At 30.5% G+C, this 27,336-nt stretch overlaps 1 protein-coding gene across 1 annotated transcript in view; it reads left to right on the forward strand.

The window, feature by feature from the left end:
• Positions 1-21,165: 21,165 nt before the first annotated feature.
• LOC139489013 (FRAS1-related extracellular matrix protein 1-like) overlaps positions 21,166-27,336 on the forward strand; it is a 41,167-nt gene continuing 34,996 nt past the window's right edge. The window contains exons 1-2 of the mRNA XM_071275053.1: positions 21,166-22,080; positions 24,599-25,017. Coding sequence (XP_071131154.1) covers positions 24,799-25,017 — 219 coding nt within the window. The 5' untranslated portion in view covers positions 21,166-22,080; positions 24,599-24,798. The remainder of the gene's footprint in view (positions 22,081-24,598; positions 25,018-27,336) is intronic.

The raw sequence follows: 27,336 nt of genomic DNA on the forward strand, positions 1-27,336 counted from the left end.
ATTAGTTTACAGTGCCATAGCAAATAAGTTATGCATTGACTTATTTATCGGATTGTGGCAGGGCTAATCGGTATTTATGAATGTTTGGAAACATAAGGTGGTAAAAACTTAATGTCAAAATTATTTCAGTTAAAAAGAATTTTTTTAAATTAGAGATGACATATTTGCAGAAATATTATCATTTTGACACATTTTTTTGTTTGTTATATATCCTTTTAATATCGTACATATACTATCAACGATATTCATGGGGTCTTCTATAGAATTCTCTCATTATCATGATTTAAATGCCCATTACAAACTGATATGCTATGATCTCCTCTATAGACTTGAATTTGATATCAATTATATGATGGCCTTTTGATAAAATTTGACATACATTTCATACTTTTAGCCAAATAACTTATTCAATTACCAATGTCTGACGTGCTACTCAGTTGTAAATTAGAGTCTTTCATAAATCACATTCAAGATGTTCATTCAATGAAATATCATACTACAAATTCAAACCGCAATTTCGAATCCACCTGGTCAAAACATGGCATAGGTTTTCCCAAAAGACATATCTTGTTCAGTTTCTTACTGTTTCCCATCCTCTTTACTATCTTTTCTTGTCATATAATTTATATATTTGAATGACTGAAATTCTTTTTTAGTTTAAAACGGTGATTAGTTCTCAAATGATCATGTTTATGTGATTAACAAAACGGTTCATTTTCTTGGACGGTTATCATAAGCCACTGAATGAAGATTTGACCTGCTTAAATCATTAAGGTTTGGGATTTGCAGGTGACTTTCGTTTTTCAGCATTTGTATTTTGTTTGTCCTTTTTATTAGATTAGGTGAAGATTTCATATCCCTATCTAGCTACAGGTTCCGCATAATTATCTCACAATCTTCATTTTGAATGATGTTTAAGGGCATATCCAACAGTTTATTTCTGACGGTGAGAATTTTCCCTTTTCAGATATTTCGTTCTTCAATTGCCTGAGAATCAAATTTGTCAAAACGTATAGTTGATGCAGATTTCGTCTTTGCAAAAAATGCGGCTGAAAATTGTACATTTTTGCCATTTTGGAGAACAAACGTAATAACACCTTTAGAAAGAACATTTCATATTAGAGTTAAAATCTGAAACTGAATAAACCGATTCCCTCTTAGACTGTAATTTTTGATCGGATAAAACATTTTTGAGTCTAAAAAGGTTTCATTACTAAAAACAAAATCATATTTTTCTTTCAAGTTTATTTTTTGACCAGCTTTTTCATTTAGGCAGGTTCACAGCACAAAACAAATTGTTGGTCTTTATATATTAAATATATCTAGCGTCTAAAGATCGACATACTGCAAACCACCTGTCTTACCTCTAATTTGCTTAGTTTTCCACCGCAGAAATCCACCAAGATATGCTATATACATAAGACTAAACGCATTTCTTGTATAATATTTATAAACTTGGTATCTTTGATGAGTTTTTCATAATATAATGCATATTCTTTTGGCATAAATCCGTTAATATGAAAAATAACCGAAAGTTTAAGATTATTGATATTCATGTCAACACTTCGTTGTTGACATGAATATCAATAATGTGGTCATTTTTATAAATTTCTTGTTTACAAATTTTTTTCGAAAAACTAAGAATGTTCTTATCCCAGGCATAGATTACCTAATCCGCATTTGGCAAAACTTTTTGTAATTTTAGATCCTCAATGCTCTTCAACTTTGTACTTATTTGGCTTTATAAATATTTTGATATGAGCGTCATTGATGAGTCTTGTGTAGACGAAATGCGCGTCTGGCGTACTCAATTATAATCCTGGTACCTTTGATAACTATTTTACTTATGAATCTTATTTTGACGAAACGCGCGTATGGTATACCAAATCATACGCTGGTATCTCTGATTAAGTTTTACAACCACTGGGTCGATGCCACTGCTGGTGGACGATTCATCCCCGTACCAGCCAATTAATCAGCAGTTCTTTGTTGACATGAATTGTCTATGATATTTTTATTGTTGTTGTTGAAAATTTACTATTGTTCAAATGTCTTAATATTTCGAAAAACACTGTTTTTCTACCAAGAAACAGATTTGACAAATTTGTTTTCGGGGGAACTTTTAGCTGTTAATGCTCTTCAGCTCCTTTAATGAATTGGTCTTCAAACTGCTTTGATTCGGGCAGCAATGATGAGATTTATGAAAACAAAAAGCCCGTCTTGCGAACCAAATTATTATCCTGGTATTAATTACTGGATCCATGTCACTGCCGCTGCTTTTGATTCGGGATCAGTTTGCTCTTTCTGCATGCTCTGGAAAATGTTTTGGATTTTTTTTTCTTTTCATTTGATTGTGTAGTTTTCTGTCTTCCTTCAACTTGTGATTTTTTAATTTCTTTCTTATGTATCTTTTTGTAACAGACGTATATCCTGAACTTCGATTGACATTTAATGTTGCTGTAGAGAAATGAAGATGATTTACTGATATCGGGAATATAAGAGGCGCTTAAATTCGCCATCACGAATTGGTGAATTGAAACAGCGTATTAAGTTTTGAACTACCATAGAGACATGTTTTCGAGATATTGACTGCCTCTCATGAGTTACCTTTGTTGTCTAGTTTCTATTGACATCAAAACTCTAAGCTAAAGGATCAAACTAAGCGTCTAAAATGTCACTTAACCAATTATTCCATAATCCCTTTCGTGGCATTTTGATTGAGTCCCATTTCGCTTGAAGAGCGATGCATACATTGCAGGAAATATTTATAACTTTATACTGTTCACACATCAGGTCCATCTCCGTATGTGATTCCCCTTCAGTGTTTTAGTTATCTTGGTTCGTTTACTTTGTTATCTTACTGGAAAATTGAATATATAGTTTTCTTTGCAAATTCATTTTTATTGCCCCGCATGGATTCAATTGATGAATTGATGAATATGCTAAGTACTTTTACAGAAGGTTTTATGATAAAGGGTATACTTTCCCAAACAATGTCTTTATCATATCAGTGATATCTATTGTAATAAATACATAGGTTGTTTCCGTCGATCAATCACTCGTCGTAACTATAAATAAAAGTATAAAGAAGGTAAACGCAAATTCTGCGGTTAAACAGTTTATAAGTATGAGGACCATATGTGTGCCAAATATCCATCGGGATAACGGATTTATCGTTTGTTTTGATATAGTGTTGACCCTTGATTATTGTACTGCTAGTTAACCGGTCAATTCAACCGCATGTTTTGAAAGGTACCTGTCTCAAGCAATAAAGTAAACATTTTTGTTTATTTGGTGGGTTTTTTTTGTGATCGTTCTTTCTGTACATTGTTATTTTCTAGTCATATTATTTTTTCAATCAAAGATTTTATGTTATATTTTGCCCTCTAAACTTTATGGATTTATTTTATTTTGCATTAAGAAAAACGGTGAATTGTTTGTACTGGTTGAATCGCAAAAAAACCCCTCATTTTCATAATGGAAGATCAAAATTGGGAATAAGAAAAAAATTAAAATAAAAACACGCAAACCGGTTTTGACATAGAAATCGCAAATTTACAAACTTCGCTAAGATAAACCTCTTTATAGTTTATACCAATTGGTTAATGCAAGGCATTATCAAATAAACCGAATTCGATGGTAAACTAAAGAGGGGGGAATTCCATAAAACCTGACAAAACCAAACTCTTAAGGGAACGAATTGAAAATCGTCACATTCTTGACTTGGTATAGATTTAAACCGGGTTTAACAGCTAGCAAATTCTTCCACTTGTGTGGCAATTGCTTTTACAAACATATTTATGTATTGAGATCTTAAATTGATATCTACATCGATCTTAATTCATTGGTGCTTTTTACCAACGATAAAGTTGTTACTGTCTAACAATATGTTCAATATACATGCAATTATTCTTTTCAAAATACTACAAGGTCATTTACACAGTCAACACGACCCTTACATTAATTGATGCAAATTCTTCTTGACGTAACAATACATGTTATAAATAGAGGCTTTTGATGCATTAAAATAGTATATTCTTGTATAGCATAACACTTCGCTTTCTGACTTTGCAATAAAACTTTTTCAAGGGCTTACAATTTCGTTGTCATATATAATTGATTTGAGAATTTAATGTCTGCACTTACAAGTACATATTTCTAATAAAACAAACATTAAGACAGAAACCAACTAAGTTGGAGATGTTTATTTTTCTGTCTACATATCATTTGTGTGTGAAACATCAAAGATGTTATGGTATTTTTAATAATTGTCTTTCTGTGTTACTCTTTGATGTTGGTTTATAAAATCTATATGATTTTTAATGAAAGGTATTTGTTTTATATCAGTCTCCAACATTATTAGTTTTATATTCGACATTTGTAATACTCCATGAACTCAATTTCGTCTCACACTTGGTTTTTCATTCACTCTTTTAAGGTTTCGTAATAGTCAAGGTTGAAAAATGATTGGATGAAAAAAAAAACATGTCATGTTTTCTACCCTTTTAATGATACACGATTAAAGTCTTTATAAGATATCGATATGGGTTTTAATGTACCAAAGAAATCAAAATTGATGTAGATCGAGTTATATATGTTTACAGAAGCATAGATTCAAAGTCAACTGACGGAAGCACAAACGTTTCGACCGCATATTTTCAGATCTCATTGAGAAAATATTATGTTTTTGGTGGTAGTTTTATTAAACCAGAGGTTATTTAATAGAAAATGTCTGCACAGTAAGTGTTGTCATCCTTCACACGACTGACGAAAACAGCCAAACTCCGAGACAGTGGTGACGTTGCTTCGCTAAACTAGCGTAGTAAAGAGGACGTAACCGCTGTTTCGGAGTTCGGAAAAACAGCTAATTTGTAATGCACTATCACTAAATGCAATCATGCATCATGAATTGTTACAACGATGAAGCCGACGAGGAAAGGCGTTAACTGATGAGGTATACTGTATAGCATAGTTAGCCAAGTGGTAAAGGCGGTTAGAGGTGGTGTAGTAGGATTTGCCATGCTTTTATGGAATCAAGATTTTACGAGAAAGTGTATACGAATCAATAGTTAGTACATGAGTGTCAAATACTACAAAAGTTAATACAAATTGCTAGCTGGAACGCATGAAACTGATGATAGTCTCATCTCGCATGATGACAGCTGGTGATAAGCTGAGATGACGAATATAGACACTGCCTTTAAGCAAGTACGAAGCTATAAAAGAATATTCTTGTACAGTTTCATTTGTGATATCGTCATTTGTGATTTTTCTAAGGATATGATATACTTTCAACCTAGGACTTACAATCAAGTAATACCATCACGATTGGTGACATTTTTCGAAGGGAGGGATCAGCCAAAGACTTCACGTTACTAGTTGTCTGCTTCATACATCAATAACACATAACAAGTCAAAAAGACTAATCGACTTGGAATCGGAAAAATATGTCTAGGAAGACTGGCATGTATTCCTGTGGACTGCTACATTCTGATATAGCAGATATAAGATCCTCCTGTTCCATTGTATATCCGTATGACATTATAATTATCGTCTTGAATTTGCGTGTTACATTTACAGCTCGGCGTGGAACAAACATTAATGAATCATTCCAAGGAACACTAAATATATATGTGCAACATTGCAGTTTTAAAATGCTTACATTTATAAATATCATTATAGTAATCTAATTTCACCATAAAAGAAAACACATGACCTGAGATTGACTGGACATTATTGTAACGTTTTCAATTAACAAATAATGGGATATGCAGTCAACGTAATTATATGTTCCTAGATTTCTTAAACGCCTCTTCATTTGAATAACAGTAATTTGATTTGAACCAATAAAGCATCCAATGGTTTAATTTTTATTTATGTTGTTTTTAAAATAAGTTCACATACCTTCACCGTACGCTGACACTGCAATCCTACACGTTTAACAAACTTAGACACGGTTAAATTAAAATTTTAATGGTTAAAATTTAAATTCGGTTACATTTAGAGATTTCTATTTAATTTTAAGATGTTGTGGTTTGACTGTAAGCCATTTATTTTCAGAACAATATCTCGAAAATGTTATCACACTTTCGTCACCTTTTGCAAGATAACAATCACGATGATTATAAAATCATCACTTTTTCCTTATCTTCTATGATTTTCTATTTCAATATTTGTTTCCTTTTCTGTCGCACATTCCTTATAAAATGTTTGGCTTTGAGTATAGCTAACCATTTTGCTATTTCTTCTTACTTCAAGTTATCTCATAAACTTTATAAGATATCTTATATAGTTCATAAGATATCTTATATAGTTTATAAGATATCATATATAGTTTATCAGATATCTCATATAGTTAATAAGATATCTTATATGGTTTAGAAGATATCGTATATAGTTTATAAGGTATCTCATATAATTTATCAGATATCTTATATAATTGTCTTTATAAGATATCTCATAAACTATATGAGATATCTTATAAACTATATAAGATATCCTAAAAACTATACGAGATATATTATTAACTATATAAGATATCTTATAAACTACATAAGATATCTTATAAACTACATAAGGTATCTTATACATTATATAAGATATCTTATATAAAAATTGTTTATAAGATATCTCATATACTTTATAAGATATCTTATAAACTTTGGAAGATATCGTATAAAGTATATAAGATATCTTATAAATTTTAGGAGATATCTTATATAACATTAAAGATATCGTATATAATATATAAGATATCTCATATAATATATAAGATATCTCATAAAAATGAAATTATATAAGATATCTTATATATTATAGGATATATCGTATATATTATAGGAGATATCTTATATATTATAGGAGATATATTATATATTTTAGAGTATATCTTATATATTATAGGAGATATCTTATATATTATAGGAGATATCTTATATCGTATAGGAGATATCTTATATATTATAGGAGATATCTTATATCGTATAGGAGATAACTTATTTAGTTTATAAGATATCTCATAAAGTTTATAAGATATCTCATAAAGTTTATAAGATATCTCATAAAGTTTATAAGATATCTCATAAAGTTTATAAGATATCTTATATAGCTAATATGATATCTCATAAAGTTTATAAGATATCTCCTAAAGTTTATAAGATATCTTATAAAGTTTATATGATATCTTATATAGTTTATAAGATATCTCATATAATTTATCAGATATCTTATATAATTGTCTTTATAAGATATCTCATAAACTATGTAAGATATCTTATAAACTGTATGAGATATCTTATAAACTATATTAGATATCTTATAAATTATATAAGATATATTATAAACTATTTAAGATTATATAAGATATCTTATATAAAAATTGTTTATAAGATATCTTATAAACTTTAGAAGATATCTTATAAAGTATATAAGGTATTATATAAACTTTATGATTCATCTTATATAACATAAAAGATATCTTATATAACATTAAAGATATCGCATATAACATTTAAGATATCTCATATAACATTAAAGATATCTTATATAATATATGAGATATCTTATAAAAATGAAATTATATAAGATATCTTATATATTAAAGGAGGTATCTTGAAATTCGAAAAAATAGTAAAACGGCTTGCCATATTTGAGCGTTCCTGATGAAGGTAAATCCAGAAAAGCGCTTCGGACGCAAGACATTTTTAAACGTGTTGTTCTCAATTGGTTATAAACATATCATATATATGCTTCCTGTATTCATATGTTTTGTGTAGAGTTGAAAAATAAAATACGCGTACAATTTATGATATATATTTTTTTTAAATAAACAAATTGTTTACTCGTTTTACAAGATGGCATAAACCTTCAATGAAGATCACGAATCAATGATCCCCCTTTTTATTGAAAATAGTAAAATTACATAAAAAATTAACACCGAGGAAAATTCAAAACGGAAAGTCCCTAATCAAATGACAAAATCAAAAGCTCAAACACATCAAACGTATGGACAACAACTGTCATATTCCTGACTTGGTACAGTAGAAAATGGTGGATTAAACCTGGTTTTATAGCTAGCTAAATCTCTCACTTGTATGACATCCGCATTAAATTCCATTATTTTTACAACGATATGCGATTAAAACAAACTGACACAATAGGTAAAAATATTTAAAATAGGGGTACCACAGTCAACATTGTGTTATAATCTTAATTACTATAAAACAAAAAAATAATTATGTAAATAAACATTTACCAAGGCACAATAACACAATGACGGGATGTATTAGTACAGAGCCACGTCATATTCACAAAGTAACACAAAAAGGCATATAGACAAAAGCATGTCAGCAAAAATGAAAGATAAGAATACACAAAAATCATCATAAAACAATAACACAATGGCGAGATGTATAAGTACAGAGCCACGTCATATGTAACATAGAAGCACAAAAAGGCATATAGACATAGCACATTAGCAAAAATGAAAGATAGGAATACAAAAAATATTATTTAACAGTGACGGGATGTATAAGTACAGAGCCACGTCAAATGGATAAAACCAAAAACAGACTAAACAGTAAACTTAATAGTTATCAAGACAAATAAAAGAATACTATATATAGAATAATAGGTAGTTTTGTTTTTGATACTGACTATATCATACGAGCCCGTTAGTGTATTACTTGTGAAGTTGGAACAGAATATTTATCAACAAGCCTTGGAACCTTCCGATGAAAATTTTTTAATAAAAAGGACGAGTCACTCTTTGACATATCTCTGATTCATCAATTTTATACTCAGACACTGGTATTGAAAGAAGTTTAATTAACGTCGAAAATTTTACTTAGTCTATATATCCAGTCATTACACCATTTGGTGAAGTTTATTATGCATTTATATTGGAAAAGTATCGAAATACTTTTCTGACCTAGAAGCTACAACCATCAGTCAAAATATTATGACACGACATTCCAGATAGACACCAACTGTGTTAAGTTACAATGAAAACTTGTTAGACGATTGTTTTTCATGTCTATACGCGCGCAAATCGTAACAGAAACCATTTTTTTTCTGAAACTAAAGTTATTGAATGATCTATCATTTTTAATTTAACCTACCCCCATTATTCTATAATATGAAATATTTAAATCTCAAGGATATACTGGCGTACAGAAGTATGATCACATGTACTTAATAAGTAATCATGTCTATATATGAAAGATACGCGTCCGTTTGACTGCGAGTTGGGATGTATAAGATAAGCAGTTACGTCCTGTCAGATTGGGACGTTAACTCGGATTCTTCGTGTGCGTACCAAAACTTACAACAACGGGTTGCGGGACCTGTATGTGGCCTGCTTTACCGATAAGTTGCTGGTATTTTCTAACATACCACATATTTCCATTGACAGTCCAATTTCTCGTCCGTCCTGATTGACGAACCAATTTGTATACCACATAAATATTGGATTTATTATATTTTTTACCGTCTTAAAGAAGTAGGAAACAATTGATAATGTACTAATAAAGTAACAGTTAAATAATAAATCTAGGGAGCAAGACTTATATTAACTCTTCGTTAAATCAGAGACTCATTCCATGCAACCAATGGAATAAAACCCGGCTCTTTTGTAAAAGAACATTTATAAGTAGAGAAAAATAAAAGATGTAACTAAATTATAAGACGACATTCCAGAAACAAATATAAATGGATGAAAACTGAATTGATTTAAAGATTCAAATATTAAACATTTATTTATTTGTTTCTTTCAGCATTTGAGAAAGACAATTCTGTAGTGTATTCATTTCAAGGATGAAACGGAACGTATGGAATTTGTTTATAAATAATTAAAACATAGGGGATCTCGTTTTACCATTAGGAAAAGGATCGCAGTTTTTTTCTCTCCCGACTCAAAAGATATTACAATTGTCAAATGAATCATATTTTGATTAATTGTATGTATATTACAGTACCGATTCCCTAAATAACCCATATATCTTGTGCACTAAATCAAATAAAACGAAACTTAATCTTTTAATTCCTGTGTTATAGGGGTGAATTATGCAGCTATCTCCACCTCCTATAATCCCGAAACTATTAATTGTCTTGTGGTTGTCTATCTTAATCGACGAAATCACTCCTAAGGTCTTCACTGGTTTGATGCATTACATTCACTTGACAAAGAGTCAAACTAATATTTACGTTGCTTGGATTGAGTTCATATCACTCATCGTTATTAAGGTATATATGTCTCCATTTTATCAGCTGGTGGGATGTTTTTAAATTCGTTTTGACAGAAAGTTCGTGTTGTTATATCATACATGTTGAAGTGGTATAAGAATATGTATAACAAATGGTACATTCTTAATACACTTTGTTAAAAGGCAGTTTATATCAGTTTTAATATTCCCTAAATCATATTAAAAGTACATGTCACCTAGCTTATTTTCAAGTTTTGTGGTTGTGCAAATGCATATATTTTGTTTTCACTTAAAAGAAAAATAAATGGTTGAATCTGAAGATATATTACAAGAAGACTGAGACTACTATAACTAGTGTTATGGTAGTTACCTTAAAAAAACTGATAAAGAAAGAAAAAAACAAGAGACAACTATAACTATATGTTATGGTAGTTACCTTAAAAAAACTGATAAAGAAAGAAAAAACAAGAGACTACTATAACTATGTGTTATGGTAGTTACCTTAAAAACAACTGCTAAACAAAGAAAAAACAAGAGAAAACTATAACTATGTGTTATCATGTTATAGTAGTTACCTTCAAAAACTGATGAAGAAAAATAACAAGATCGGTTTGTTCAAATTGGTTTGATATCATTGATATCATAACGATGTATAAGTATATGAGTGAGATCCTCGATGCGATCAAGAGACGTCGTTTGTAAAATAAATAAATGCTAGAAATATTGTCAATACATTCTAAACTGTGCCAAAAATCCTTTCCCGATTACTTTCTTCAACAAGCACCTATATTTAAGGTGCTGCATATGATTCTTATTTTATCTATAATAAATCTGACTTTTTGTATGACTTCTGATTGTTTCATTAAAGTATAATTAAAAGGCAAATAGAAAACATATTCTGAACTAAAAGATGGTTTAGGATTAAGAACTCACGTATACAAACAGACATAATAAATATTTCAAAAGAATTTTGTTGGCATATTCTATATTTTTTCGGTTTATCTTATTCATAAATCAATTATGACGCAGTTTTTATATTATATAATTAACCCTAAGACTTAGTGGAATGCTATTAAACTTCGTGATTATTATGAATGAGAATAAGTGCGTGTTGTAACGTTATGAAGAGACTTATCACACATTTTAGACGTAACCGTTTGACACCAAACACCTTTTTAACTAATTGTTTGTAAATAGTAAAAGATTTTCGTTCCACTGATTAAGTTGTAGTTAAATACCTGGACGGACATCTAAAGGAAGACCCACCACAACGATCGCAATGTCAACTTAAAGAAACAAACAGAAAACGTTAGTTAATCCTCTTGATAGAATTATTCCAACGCCTCTTTGTTTGTTTTGGTTTTGAAAGTAAATCTCTCAAACATATACTTAAGATCATTATGTAATTAATTTCATTAATGAAATACTAATGATATTCAAGTTTAACGAAAAAAATACTTTGCATAATTTGATATGTCACTTCAGATATTGTATCAACATGATTAAAAGTTAGGAGGAACAGTGACTGTTTGATTAAAATTAATCAAACCTTTTTATTATGTATTTTAAGGTATAGGTGAAACCAAACTTGGATTTGAGGTTATCAGGTATAGTAAATGCATATTCGGTAAACCGACACGTTGCATAAAATAAAGATATATAGATGTTTAATGAGTACTTGATCTATTTAAGGATTTTTTTAAACTGATTTTGCGTTTTTTTCTTAACACACTTTTGGATCTGAACGTTGCCCACGAAGTAAATTCAGAACAAGCTCAAAGATGTTTTAGTTCCGATTCGTCCGCTACGTCAAGTTCCCTATATGAACGGAAAAACTAGTTCCTGGAGTTGAAATGCGCTTCAAATGGCGCAGATTCGGTACTTTTTACTTTCCATAACGTAATAGAGGGGAAATTCAGTATAAACGAGGTAAACAACAGTGGATAAAAAGTCTAGATGTGGGATATAGGAGCGAACAATTGGGATTTGTGAAAAATTACAAAAAAGCCTGGTTTGGGAAATGAACATCCCCTTATCACCCCCTCATTTATCGTCGACGTGTAAACTACCAGCTCAATTGTAACAATTTCTGCTCGGTTACATTAGAAATGGATACATCATAACTATATTTAAAAACATGAAAAAACATTATATAAAAGAAAACAAACACAAAAAAAACCCAACAAACTTAATTATCTGTTATAAGGCCTCAGAACACAATTATTCTTCCCCATGGCTACAATGCATTTTTTATTTAAAGTCAAAGTGAATTAAAAAATTTGCACCGCCACAAACATGAAATAAATTTAACTGCTTATAGACCATTATTATTCTAATAAAATATGCTTCTCCCAGGACAATCCATCAGTGCTTTTTCTTTTGAGGGCCCTATTAGCATGCCAATGGTAGTATTTGAATCTTGAAAAAATGACGAAGGCTAATTTCTACCCTACTTTCAGTTTGGCCAAATCACTACTTTCACTTTCAACAATATTTTTTTTCCACATGTTTTACTTATTTCAATATATATGCAACTGATAGGACCACTTAAATAGTAAACATTTCAAAGAAAATAGTAGACAGATTACTTGGGAAGAAATACCCTATATAATAATTGGGAACTATATTCCTAGACCACGAACAAAGGGAATTAATTGTGATCTGAGGCCATAACAAATATCGTGAAACATTTTCATCTAGCCCCACCTGCTTATCATATCTTTTATTGGAAGACGAAGCTTTTTGTTTTGTTTTATTTAAGGAAATGTATGTTTTATTGTCATGTGTAGTCTAGAATTGGCTGATTTCTGTGATAGTGTTAACACTACACGATTAAATAAAAACTTTTCTAAATTCTTCTGGTTTTATTTTTTGTTGTTGTTAAACCTGACATTTGAGACAAAACAATACCATATCACCTACCAACACAGACACAGTCAAAGCAGATACAACTAAACCCTATCTAAAATGGCAGATGTTTGCTTTTAAAATTAACAAATAATTAGCAAAATGCATGTGCATACGCATGTTATCAGTATATATAGGTGCACCAGTAGTGTCTGGCATTGTGCACGAATGTGTGTCACTGTTATACCAATGTATGTTGCTGATAAATGCAAATTCTTTACCTGCTTTAAAAAGTAGCACTTTCGGTGTTCGTTTTTTTCTTTTATCAAATGCCGTCGCTATTTGTAGAATTGACCGTGGTGTTATCTGAACAATTAAAAACATACAGACAAAAGGACGTTAACTGTGACTTTCTAATAGGAACAATCTTTGTCTATCTGACTTTCTAATAGGGGACGATCTTTAGCAATGTAATACATGGGTGGGAAGGATTGATCTAAAAAGAACACTGCTAAAAAGACAAGAAAAAAGTTCCTAATGGTATTTCCATTTCTCTGCATGTTCATTCTGTAGACAGATTACTCAAGAAGAAGAAAGGCATCAGACAGCCATGACTTTGTCTTACGTCATAGTAATATGCAATGTTTTTCTTAAAAAGAAACATAGATATATGAGATATTTTTTCTTTGTTACAAATTACATATTTTGACGGATGTACCACCAAGAGATTAACATCAATGTTTTTTTCTGATTGCAGCAAGCTTCATTGCAACATGTCAAACGATGTTTGGATCTAAGAACTCAAGCAACTTTTGAAAGAACTTTCCAAATCATTACCCAAAGTAAGAAGTTACAAACAAAAATATGATAAAATCATAATTATTCTGAAATGACTAGACGCGAAAGCATCATTACACAACCTTCAGAATCACCTTCGTTATATAAAATATCATTAATTTGTATTACTTGCATATGTTCTAATGATATGTTTTATAGTTTGGAAGATACACATGTACTAAAATCCAAGTTAATTCAAAATTAAGATTTTCCAATTTCAAATATGGAGAAATGTAACTAGACAAATTGCTATCTTGTTGCCGAGTCTTTGGTTTTCTATGTTGTGTTTTGTGTGTAAACTTTTGTTTGTCTGGTTTTTTTTCAATTTTAGCTAGGACGTTGTCGGTTTTTTTTTTCATTTTTTTTTTTCATTTTTGTATCTTTCGCCTCTCTTGTATAACGATATCATACAACGATTATTGTTTCGAATGTTTTATAAGCTTTAATATCGTGCACAAATGGTTGAAACACTTGACCTATGGTCTGAGGACCTATGTTATATAAGTGACAGATCCGGAACATTCTATGCCTAAGCTGTAAATAGAGGGGCGAGCCGTTAGCTGTCACATATCATGGAACACCAGCGTTTACCTTTAACAGAGTTATTGCGTAATGGACAGCCAAGTCTTGATTTCGCTTTAAAAATAAACAAATAATATTGTGATAACTGTCAGTGCATATTATTACTGCGCAATAATATTTCTCAATAAAATGAAAATTAAACTCAATGCATACACAATTGGCATCAATGACACAGATACCCTCATACCAAAATAGAGGCAATTTTACTACATCTCTTTATTTTTATAAGGCGCTTATCACAAGTTCTTTAGAATAAGCCGTTATGCGTGTGCTTTAATAACAATTGTCACTTACAAAAAGGGCTTGATTTGCAACAATTAGACGGCAATATAGTATTTGAGATAGAATCATATTCAAAACAGTGTGGCTGTGGTCATTGACTGGGACAGATTATGTGAACGTTTGTCTGTAACGAACACTACTAACTAATTACTTGTAAAAGACACTTAAACTGTGGGGTCACAAAAGGTTCTCAACACCTAAATAAAGTAATTAGAAAAAATAATCAGGAATAACACGATGTTATGATTTATATCAATAATATAAATCAAAACATAATGTTATTCCTGATTAATTTTTCGAATTATTTTAATATTAAAGGCGTTAAGATCCTTTGGTGACCCCACAGTTTAGATTCTATAATAAGTAAGTAGTGAGCAGTGGTCGTTACAGACAAACGTGCACCTAATATGTCCCAGTCAATGGGATAATTTAGGTCGTCAATCAATGGCCACAGCCACACTGTTTTGAATATGATTCTATTTGTACTTGCTTGCATCCATGTAGTGACCGACATGCTTCGTTCGAAATTGTGATGTAAGTGACGTCCATTATCACTGATCTAATATATATTTTTGTTTAGGGTCCAGCTGAAGCCCACCTCCGGGTGTTTCTCGCTACAGTGAAGACCTTTTGGTGGCCTTCGGATGTTGTCTGCTCTTTGGTCGGGTTGTTGTCTCTTTGACACATTACCAATGTTAATTTTCAATTTTATCATCTACACAATGGTCTATTAGCCTGTCAGCATTGAACACAACGAACACTTACAAAAAAAGTCTTAATTCGCAACAATTGGATGGCAATTTAGTATTTGAGGTATTTTTACTTGCTTACATGCATGTAGTGATCTAGAGGCTTCGATCGATCTTGTGATGTTAGTACTTCATCTACAGTGGTCTACTAGCCTGTCAACATTGAGTTTGGGAGTTCGAATCCCGCAAAGGCAAGGTGTGTTAGCTGCTGAACTCCATTTGACTAGATGTATATTCGACTAAAATCTTAGTTTTCTTGGATTGTCAGTTGTCCTACCGAAGGTCGGTTGTGTCGAAAGTTGCGTTTAACACTAAAATCAATCAATAAATCATTTGAATAGTATTGCCAGTTTTCCTTTCGAAGGTATGTTGTTCTCTCCAGGCACTCTCATGACTTCCACCACCAATTAAAACTGGCTGCAATGTTAAAGCCTTTGTGTTGAAAGTAGCGTTTAACACTTAAATCAATCATTAAACTATTTGACTAGTTTTACCAATTATCCTTTTGAAGGTACATTGTATGTTGTTCTCAGTAGGCACTCCGGTGGCTGCCTCCACCAATAAATCTGGCCGCCACGAAAAAAGCCATTGTGTTGGAAGTTTCATTAAACACCAAAGTAAATCAATAAACTATTTAAATAGTATTGTCATTTTTCATTTCGAAGGTTTGTTGTTCTCTTTAGACACTCTCTCGACTTCTACCATCATCAAAACTGGCCACCATGAAATAGCCAAGAGTGAATGCTGAAATAAATTATAACTTAGTGATACTTTTTGAACTCAATGAATTAATCTTAAAGGTCGACCTACATGCATGACCAAAACCCTATAACATTACACACAAAAAAACGTACTAATTTTCCAGACTACACATGTAAACTTGACCTACCGGAATGTTATATATTTGTACTTTTTGATGTATACATATTTTGAAGGATTAGCTATCAGACAGAATGGCATATAATACATAGGTTATGACCAGGAAAATAATTACAACATAATAGAACAATTAAGTGATTATTATCTCTCTCACCTGCTCTTTACCTCGTTTTTTAATGATCTTGTCCATACCACATTAGTAAGAAAAATATATATGAACAATCATCATTTCTACACAGATGTTTCCTGTATACTATGATGGCTTTGCCAAGAAGGTGTAGTGCCGATTTATCTACCATAAGTACATTCTTCTTATGTTTTATTCTGTTAATGAGAAAGGTTATAAGATACTTTGTAATTATCGAAAACCACACTAAAGTAAGGACATAAAAATTGTCCTCACAACAATTACTAACAGGAAAATTATAGAAAAGTAAACTTGAAACAAATTGAAAACAGGGAGTGAACTATATATAAGAGACTCATAAAAAGATATTGGTTAGTCGATCAAAGATGTTTCGATAATTTTCCTCTCTTCTGCATTTGCATAAAAATAATTTGAATTGATTGGTATCAAAAACAATGATTTTTGACTGACTTGTTGAATCACAGTATATTTTTTTTAAAGACAGAAGTGAAGCACCTAGAATTTATATTGCTCTCATTAATCTGTTATAAATATTGGACATGTACAGCGAACTGATAGGTGTATGCATACTATACTGTTAGTGAATAGAGAACGTTTTTAAAAAGAATTCCAAATTTAATAATCATTTAGTAAAATCACTAAAATGGCTTAAAATTGATAAAATAGTTCAGTAATGTTCTACTGTCCATGTAAGGATAGAGCAATTGCAAGGTATTTTATGTGTTTTGTGTTTTTGTTTCGTTTTGAAAAGGAAACATTCACTGATTAACTAATATGCAGCAGCAACCGGGAAAATGTTATTATTCGTATGAAAGTGTCTTACGTGGATTAGCGGGTACATTTTTTCTTTTTATAAATTTTGAAATGGATATTTTTGTTTGATCATCGGCTTCGTGTATTCTGCTTTCCAATGTTTGTTTGTGTCTCTAGAGTACCTTGTAAAAATAATTCCAAAGCGCGTGTTGTTTGCTCTTAACCAGAATCAGTTTTTTAATTTTACAGACTGTCTATATGAAAATAAGAAGATGAGGTATGTTTGCTAATGTGACAACTCTCCACAAGAGCCCAAAATTGACACAGAAATGAAAAAGTATAGGTCACCGTATGACCTTAAACAATGAGCAAAGCTACATTACAGATATCCGTTATGTATTATTTATATATGTATAATAAAAGTGTATCCCCACTTAATTTTATTCCAATAACATATTTAAACATGTAATTACGAAAGAGTTTACATACCATAAGTGATAACGGAAATTGAAGAAGATGACAATAAACGTTTTAAGAAACATTCGATACATCATGTATCATACTATTTCTATAAATTAAGTTTACTTTGAAAGCGTATACGATATGATTTATGTGCGCACAACACTTGAATCGGGAATAGTTTTCATCAGGTACTTTCGAAAGGAGTAAATTAATAAATTCTATATAGCTTGAATACTGGTGTACAACAACAATCACTAAAACTAGAACATTGTAGACACGGCTCCATGCAATGGCTTTTGTAATATACTTGTAATAAGAAAAAAGGCATACATGTATATGTAAAGTTCAAGTAAGGGAAAAAATACAAAAGTTATATTCAAACTCAGTTTCACCGGTTGCAGCAACAATTCATTTCCCACACCCGAAGGAGTGTTTGCAAATTGAAATACTTAAACTTCATTTTTGTCCGAAAGTTTTAGTTTCGTAGACCGTAGACGCATAGAATAATTCATCATGACGCTGTTTTGGTTGTGGTTTTTTTTTTTGTCACGTATAAGCAAAGTGGGCTATGGACAAAAAAAGAGACAAAATAGGCGATTAGAATCCCACATCATACTAGACTGGCCGAAATGAAATATGACAAAAGATTTCAATTTTTGACTATAATGTGAGAGATATTCTTAGTATGTGTCCCCAAGCATTCAAGGGGGATAAGAAATAAACAAAAGAACGTCCTTTTCAGATAAATCTGTAAAATTTCAAATCTTTCGTTCCAGGATTTCTTTTCCAAAATTGAAACTGTTGAAAAGACTACTGGTTATATTCAACTTTGTTTAAAACTATGCATAAAATGTTTAAAATCTTACTGAGACATCATACAGTGATAACTTTTCACAGACTATAAAGATTACTTTCGGAATCAATATGGCGATAACTTACCTTCAATCAGCGAAAACACATTCGAATTCTATTTTTTAGGGAGAAAGGTTACCAGGTGTGTTAACAATAGTTATCGCTTACTTCGATTTCTACAAAAACAGTCATATCTTGTCATTATGCCGAAGCACATGGTAAATGATAGCCTAAATACGGTATTGCATTAGTTTTTTGTTTGTGCTATTTCAAAAAACAAACAATCATCTAATCACACAAGTATTATTGCCTAAATTAATCTGATAAATCATGCACTGATTGAGAGAATGATACTCCTCAGAACTAATTAGTAAAACTACATCTTTCAACAGCTAAAAATCATATATCTCTCTTTTTTCACTGTTGTTGATGCTTCAGAAACCATGCCGGTGAAAAGATTGGCTGAAATTTCGTTTAGTTTTTTGGATTGATTGACCGGAGTTCATGGAGCTGTTCGAATTGTGTTTACAAAAATGTAGTAAATCTGTACAAGTGTTGCGTACGGTTGGTGTTACATATTGGTTACAAGTGTAAACAGGAAAGACGATCTGTATAAGTACTTCAAAATTAATCAATCATTATCAATCAATCAATAAATATATATTACACATTGCCTTCTATAATCGTCAATATATTTTCTTCTGCTGTTTGTAATCCTTATACCTATCATAAAGATCTAAACTTATCACTTGTTCGGTAATAAAGTTAGATTGATAGTTGATCTTTAAAATGTAATTCAAATAAACAATGTAGACGGTTTCGTTTTGAAAATATATTTCTCTATAAATCTCAGTAAAGTAATCAGTGTCAAAAATAATGTTTTCGAATGAATCTAAATGACTCGTACAAAAAAAACGATCTGAAAGTTAACCAGTAACAATTGCTGTTCATCGTTTTTGTACAATACATTGCCAATACAATACAATACAATACAATACAATACTACAATAAAAAAATGTCACACTTATTTACAGAAATAAACGACATTTTGTTTTAATCGATGTCCCGTTTCAACTGTTCATAATGCATGACTGTGATTTCGTAATGCACGGGTGTGGTTTCGTAATGCATGACCGAGATTTCGTAATGCATGACTGAGATCTCGTAATGACTGGCTGTAGCAATTTCTCCGTTCATAATGACCAGATGTCGAAATTTTCCTTTTATAAAGCATGGGCATTTCTATACATATTGTAGTAAGTTGGTTAATAAAACATATTATTGTATAGCAATATAATATTCCCCACAGAAAGTAACCAAAAGTTAGCGTGCAATAAATTATAATATTGCACTAGTGCAATAAATCTTCAAAATTCATGACGTCATCAACGACAAAATCTTAATTTAAACAGATTTTTACTTTCAAATATTATATTGCTATACAATAAAAGGGTTATTGCATGAATATTGGGGAATATTGTCCCTCGTGGAACATATATTGCACTCGCAAGCTTGTGCAATATAAAGTTCTACTCGGGACAATATTCCCCAATATTCATGCAATAACCCTATAATACAGTGTGATGCAATTTAATACAATTCAAATACAGTGTAATCCTAAATAATATAATGCAATAAAGTGTAATAATAAAAGGACAAAAAGACTAATCCTATATAATAAAATAGATTACAGTGTAGTCCTATATGATATGATACAAAACGATACAATATAACACATTCCTTTAGAATATGATGCAATACACTGCAAGTCAATACAAAAACATATAATGTAATGTAATGTAATGAGATAAAATGAGAAATGAGATGAGTCATGTCATGTCATACAGTTAAGTGTATTACAATACAATACGATATTAGACAATACAATGCAATACATTACTATATAATGCTATATACTGTCTAAGATTACAAAACAATACCAAAAGGATAATTGCAATATAATATAATGCAATACATAGTAATACTATACATTATAATGCAAAAACAAAACAATACTAAACAATATAATGCAGCTCATTGCAATACAAAAAAGTACAATGCAATGTTACACAATACAACACAATACAATACAATACAATACAATACAATACAATACAATATAATATAATATAATACAATACAATACAATACATATACAATACAATACAATACAATACAATACAATTATAATGTATTTCAATTAAGGTATCTGAAGTGAGCAAGAAGAACAAAGATGAACTATAAAACATATATTCGTAGAAAGAAAACTAAATATTCTCGAGAGGTGGGTTTTGTGTGGCATCGTGACCACAGGGAACATACAGTTATAATATGATTTCTTAGCTTAAACAGACACAAAAATCGTACAAGTACGAGTCCACATGTCTAAACCTGCAAAGAAAGGAGTTCGAGTGATTTAGTATGTATATGCATAATATGCATATAATAGGAACATTTGAACACTATAAAACATTTGCTGATAAATAAATAAAGTACAATAGCTGTTGGATGTTTACAAAGAGGTTTGCAAAGTTCATTATAAAGGCATGTCTCAAGGGTTCTAGATCATAAACTGTCATGCCTCATGTGACAGACAAACATGCAATTTATAGAGAAACTGGTTTAAAAAATGAAAAATGTATATAATCAATGGTAATGTTCAAATACAGAACATGATTCATATAGGGACTAATCAATGCTATTAATTTTAATTAGATAGTCAAATAGAAAGTTATTTCTGTCGAAGAATAATTACAGCGGTGAAAAATGTATAAACAGCAAGAATGTTATATGAACCTGCATAGGTAAAAAGGTGTGGGAAAATAAGAGATCATTAATTTAACTATGTTTTCTACCTGGCTATTAAAGACAGTCTAATACTCAATAGAAAAAAATAAAGGTTTTATATGACGGCTATGATAGGCATGGTCACGTGGTAAAACACAACAGAAGAAATCTCTAAAGGTGCACGCGAGAAATATGATTAGAGATTTAGATACATTTTGTACCATTGATGTGAATATCTCGTGTTAGAATAATTTTGTTGTGAAATTAAAATAAAACAAATTCAATTATTCCGTTTTTGATGTCAAACTGGGCATTATTTTGTCAAGTGAAAATTCTTGTATGTGATTTGATTGAATGGACATCGAATAAAATATGTGCATTGGAAATTTCTTATTGGAAGGAGTATTATCAATATTATTAAATGAAGCATTTGAATTTTTAGAAAGTCAACCGTAAAATGGGCGTACGACATCCCCACGATGTATATCATCTTTAAGTCTTAATTGAACACGAATATTTTTCATTTGAAAGCACTGGAATAATTTTTAGTAAAATTGATTAAAAAATCTTTTCACTTTTGGAACATCAGTGAATGAAAAGAAGATGATTTATTTGGTTGTACAACAAAGTTTCTACAGTTAAAAGTTTAAATTTGAGAAACCCGTGTCAGGACTCTGTAGGATATACATATTTCGTCTCAGTAAGTAATAATTAACTTAACTAATTTATAAATGAAATACACATATACTTTGTATGCTTTCTCGTAGATAAGCGAAGTTTATAATAATGTACTGCAATTAAATGATGTCATTTTACAATTACAAAGATAAGCGGGTTTATATGTGGACATTTCGTCTTAGTGAGTAATTATTAAAACTTTATTAATTTCTAAATAAAATAAAAACATAAACTTTCTAATGCTTTTACTTGTAGATAAGCGAAGTTTATAATAATGTACTGCAAATGATGTCATTTTACAACGATATACAAGTTTACAAAGATAAGCGGGTTTATATGTGGATAGGTGTTGACCCTGTTTGACTGAAAGAGATTAATGATAGAATAGTTTGGCTGTAACACGAATAAGCAATGTTTTATTAGAGAATATATTAAATGTAAATGATTAAGATAATAGTTACAAATATCTAGCATCATTGCTACGAGCGTATTTCTTTCATAACTTTGATTTACTTCCATATTTTATTGGAATGTAATTGCTTTATATGTGGTTAAAAATATTTTAAGAGTATAATATATTATGAATTGTAAACGAGTTTTTATTGATTTTTTGCATAATTAAACGTTAGAAACTCGTCTACGAATATCATTAAAGCATCCATTCGTTTGTTATGTAAAATAAACTTTCTCATATTAAGATCGCTATCTTTGGCCGTTTGTTACGCTCTTTTTATGAAGTAATGGATTTTATTGTCATATTTTCGTATCGCGGTTGCATATTGTCCGCATACCTTACTTTTATGTTCATTGAATTATTTTTTTCCCTTATGAGCAGGTATGAAAGTAACAAAACACTGACTATTCTCTACAGGTGTAACTTAGATTAGAACACCTGTGCTTTTGGGTTGACAGTTTGCGTGACTTGGTCTCTGAATACTTGCACCCCACATACCAATTCTATTATCATTCAAGATATATTAAAACCAATGTCTTCCGCTCAGTCGAATTTACCATCATCGCTATTTTCAAATTTATGGTTATCAAATTTCAAAAAATTATTTTAGCGATAATTCTTTAAATATTTATTTAAGCATATTGGGTGCATGACATGAAAACGGTTTACCAGATTATCTCAATTGATTTTAGGATTTTTTGTTTTATCATATTTTATTTACATACCCGAATAGATTCCTTTGTGTGCGTACATTTTTCTGTAATTATTATAATGTTCCCATTCTTTCGTTGTTTACCGTTATAATTGTTATTTGTTTTAACGGGAACATGTGAACAAGTTACGTACCTTTTATTTGATCTAGCTGTTTTGAAAGTAAATATGTGGGGATTTGGGTTTAAGTAAAGTCAGTGAATTCGTTTCTCATCTTTGACCTATACTAATAATTTCAGTATGTTTCTATTTATATAGCAACAGGACAGTTTATGATTGTGTATATAAACTTTCATACGAATATTTAATTTAACACCAAATACTTACATCCATGATAAAACATAATTAAAATATTTAGGACAATTATTTTTTTAAGATTCAAATCTTGTTCTGCAGATGTTGCAAATACTTTCATTTACAATTTTAAAGAAACTTACACACTTTTTTATGTTAATCTGAACAATGACATATCGGATGGACTAATATGTCAAATCTATTAACATTTGTCACGCACCTAATTGTCTTGTAAAAATAAGGTACAGGTGTCAGTAGTGTAAATCTGTTTATAATTCATTAACTGCAATCTTCACAATATTTTTTTCTATTAATGTCACAATTCATTTTAACATCTTGATACTCGCTTAGTATAAAGGAATGCATAGCTTTTAGACACGTCTTATAAAGGCCATTTCAAGATACAAATAGTATATATAGAAACGAAAACAATGCCTACAGCCATGAAAAACTTAAGAAGTCTTTTTTCAATCAAAAGTATTTTTCAATTTGAAATATTTTTCACGCAAAGGACAATGAAACAGAAAAAAAGAAAATCTAATTAAATTTTAAATGCAAACTGAAAATCAAGGTGTGAACTTTATCAGGTAAAACGGTGAGGTATTTGATAGATTGTAATGTTTGTTACAGTCAACAAGCCAAACCTGACACTCAAAAAGATATATCACAAACCTAGAGTAAGAAAGTAGACGATTAAACTAACTGTATATAATTCTTAAAACGTAAATCTTTGTTTATATAAGTGTAATCTCACCTTACCTAATCTATTTTATTTTAATTCCATACTAAATATGGCCCTTTTAAAGTCGCATTGTTAGATTTCATGATCTTAAACACCTATAATCACTCAAAACAGTCAACGTGCTCCTCGTTAGAAGGCGTTCATATTTATGTGTTGACATTGCACAGCGAAAAAAAGTCATAGTAACATTTTTTTGTGGAAATTACTTAAGCTGTTGATTTTACGGTTAGCTCTTCTCTTCTGCATGTCCCCTTTGTGTACTTATTAGCTATATAATTATAAACGAAAAGCGTAACGAATGTTGGAAAATGGATTTATATTAGCTGTTTATTTTCGCAGGTGTTTGTTTGTTTTCTCAGAGAGGATTGTGTCTAAACAAGGAGATAATCAACAAAAAGTTAAAATGTGAAAGTTATTTTGTGTGAGGAAAATTAAAAAAAAAATATAGTGAAACAAAGAAAAAAAGTAGTGATGGAAGCTGTCAAGTAAATGTGGTTTAAAATGGATTACTAAGCACTGAAATTCATGACAGTGTAAAAATGAAAATTTTACGATTTGCAGTTTTGTCGCTGCTTTCACTATGTGCTTATTGTCAAATTGTGATGGATACTAAGGAATTAACAGTCAAAATAGGAAGAAGTGTATATCTTAAACGTGATGATATCCGGTTCACTGTAACAGAAAAGGGGGACGAGTGTAGAGTAGAAGTCGTCAGAAATGACCCTATCACACAACGAGTAGGATTCGTTGAACCACATGTAAGTACATAAAGTTCAAAATATTTTTTATCTTATCTTATCTATAAAGGTAAAATAACATTAATAAAACTTGCACAAAAATATTCTTTGCAAAAAAGCAGCAAAAATGTAAAGAAATTAATAGTTCTTGCATGTTGAGAAAACAATTTAAGAGAACTTCTTGCTGTTTTATTAATTTCTGTATTCAAAACTTTTAACCAAAGTGTCAAAATCATACAAAATTGTAAAGTAACCTGTCTTGAGTTTATATAATCTCTTTTTTCATAATGATTTTATCTTATACTTTAAAAAGATATCAAACGAAATAGTAATATTTTAAAGTGTTGTACTTTTATCTCCCAATTTTTTATTTCCTTTTCGGAGTTTGTTTTATCTAATCATGTCAATGTTGTCTTTAAATACTTTTTAAGTCAGTATGTAAGTTTACTTTAATTCTTTCTTGCATATTTTCTTTTCTTTTTTTTCTTATTTTAATGACGAATTGCAATATCTACATGCAGAGTCATTTGTTTTGCTTTAATGATGAAAAACCCTGCGTGCTTCTCGTCAGTAACTGTCATTGAATTATCGTAGTCTTGTCTATTGAGAATTCTCAGTCTTTTCTGTTGAATTTATCAACAACTGCAAGAATCAGCCGGTAGTCTACTCGTTTTATTTGTTTTACATTGTCATTTCGCGGTCTTTTACAGCTTACTATGCGGTATGGGTTTTGCTCATGGTTGAAGGCCGTACGGTTACTTATAGTTGTTAATTTCTGTGTCATTTTGTTCTCTTGTGGAGAGTTGTCTCATTGGCATATATACCATATCTTCTTTTTTATATGGTCTGGAATAAGGCTAATTCCTTGTCTAGAATTAATCTGATTAAAACCTAGAGATGATTTAAAACTTACTGTACTCTCTAAAATTAGAACTAAACTAAACCCTAACCATACGCGAATAATTTGGCTGGTTTTTAACATGTGTTATATAAATTGGCAAATTTAAACCTAGACCATACGCATATAATTTGATTGATTAAAACCTTTACCACATGCTGCAGAATTAAGCTGAGGTAAACCTATCCACACGTGCAAAATCGTGCTGATTTAAACCTTGCCATATGCTAGATACACAAGTGGGCTGATTTAGACGCTGCTATTTGCGCAAAATCTAGCTGATTTAAACCTATCCATGCGCTCTAGAATGCGGACAATCCTAACATAAACATATGCGCAGAATTAGGCTCTTTTATTTATACTCTCATCAATTGTTGTAAACCATGTGGATTACCTACAGATCTTATCAAAGGTGAACAAAGTGTGCTAGGTTGCTGTCTCGTTTGGTGTTTACCCCACATCATATTTAACCCAAATGGATTCAAATGAGGACTTTTTTTTAAAACGCTGCAAACAATAAAACAAAATGTTGTATATATAATAACAACTTTGACAATATAAATAATAATTGGGGAAATCTATTATTAGAAACGAGAAGCATCATGACTTATGTTAAAGGTAGTTACACCACAGGCAAACGTAACATTTTCTTATTTTGTGTTGACACGCTAGAGTGGTACGATACATTTTCATATTAATTTTTTACATAAAAAATGGCAGTTCTCATATTCTTTTTGTTGAAACTTAAATAACTTTCTCATTAATGCCCCACGAAGTTGTATATCACATTTCTCTTCTTTAACTTCATATTAAAATATATCAAAAACAGGAATGCGAGAGAAAAGAAATCTGTACTTTAAATTTCATTGAGATTGAAAACAATTATATATTTGTGATCAGTTTTAATTGAAACTGTCAAAGGTACATATATCTGAATGACAGCAATTTCCACTGAAGACTTTTATTTGTTTGTTAAATAAGCCTTACTTGTCACATTTGAAAATTGATAGGTCACGATAAGTGAAAAAAAATTGGATTGAATATTAAATTAAAAGTAATACATACTATCGATCATTATGTTAAATATATAGGTAAAAAAATAATTGACGTTAATGTTCAAAAATACTCTTTTTTTTTTAACTAAAATAGTACGTACATTTGTACAATAATCCGAAGAGTATATATGTAGTTGGAATATAGATGAAAACGTCGGACAACAAAACAACAAAATGTTATGTTTTTGTTCTGTATACAGTGTTATTCATGAAGTTGAACGCTCTATAAGGACAGGATATGTAAATGTTTCTACGTTTAAAAAAAGGTAAAGGGGCAGCCACCATTCAGGATTTTAAAGGAACTGCAGAAATTCTACCCCGTGATATATCTTACAGTGTAGAGAACAGTTCAAAATGTTATATGATACATTACACAGGAAGTTCTGA

This window comes from Mytilus edulis, chromosome 1 (genome assembly GCF_963676685.1).
Source record: "Mytilus edulis chromosome 1, xbMytEdul2.2, whole genome shotgun sequence".
Classification (NCBI taxonomy): Eukaryota; Metazoa; Mollusca; class Bivalvia; order Mytilida; family Mytilidae; genus Mytilus; species Mytilus edulis.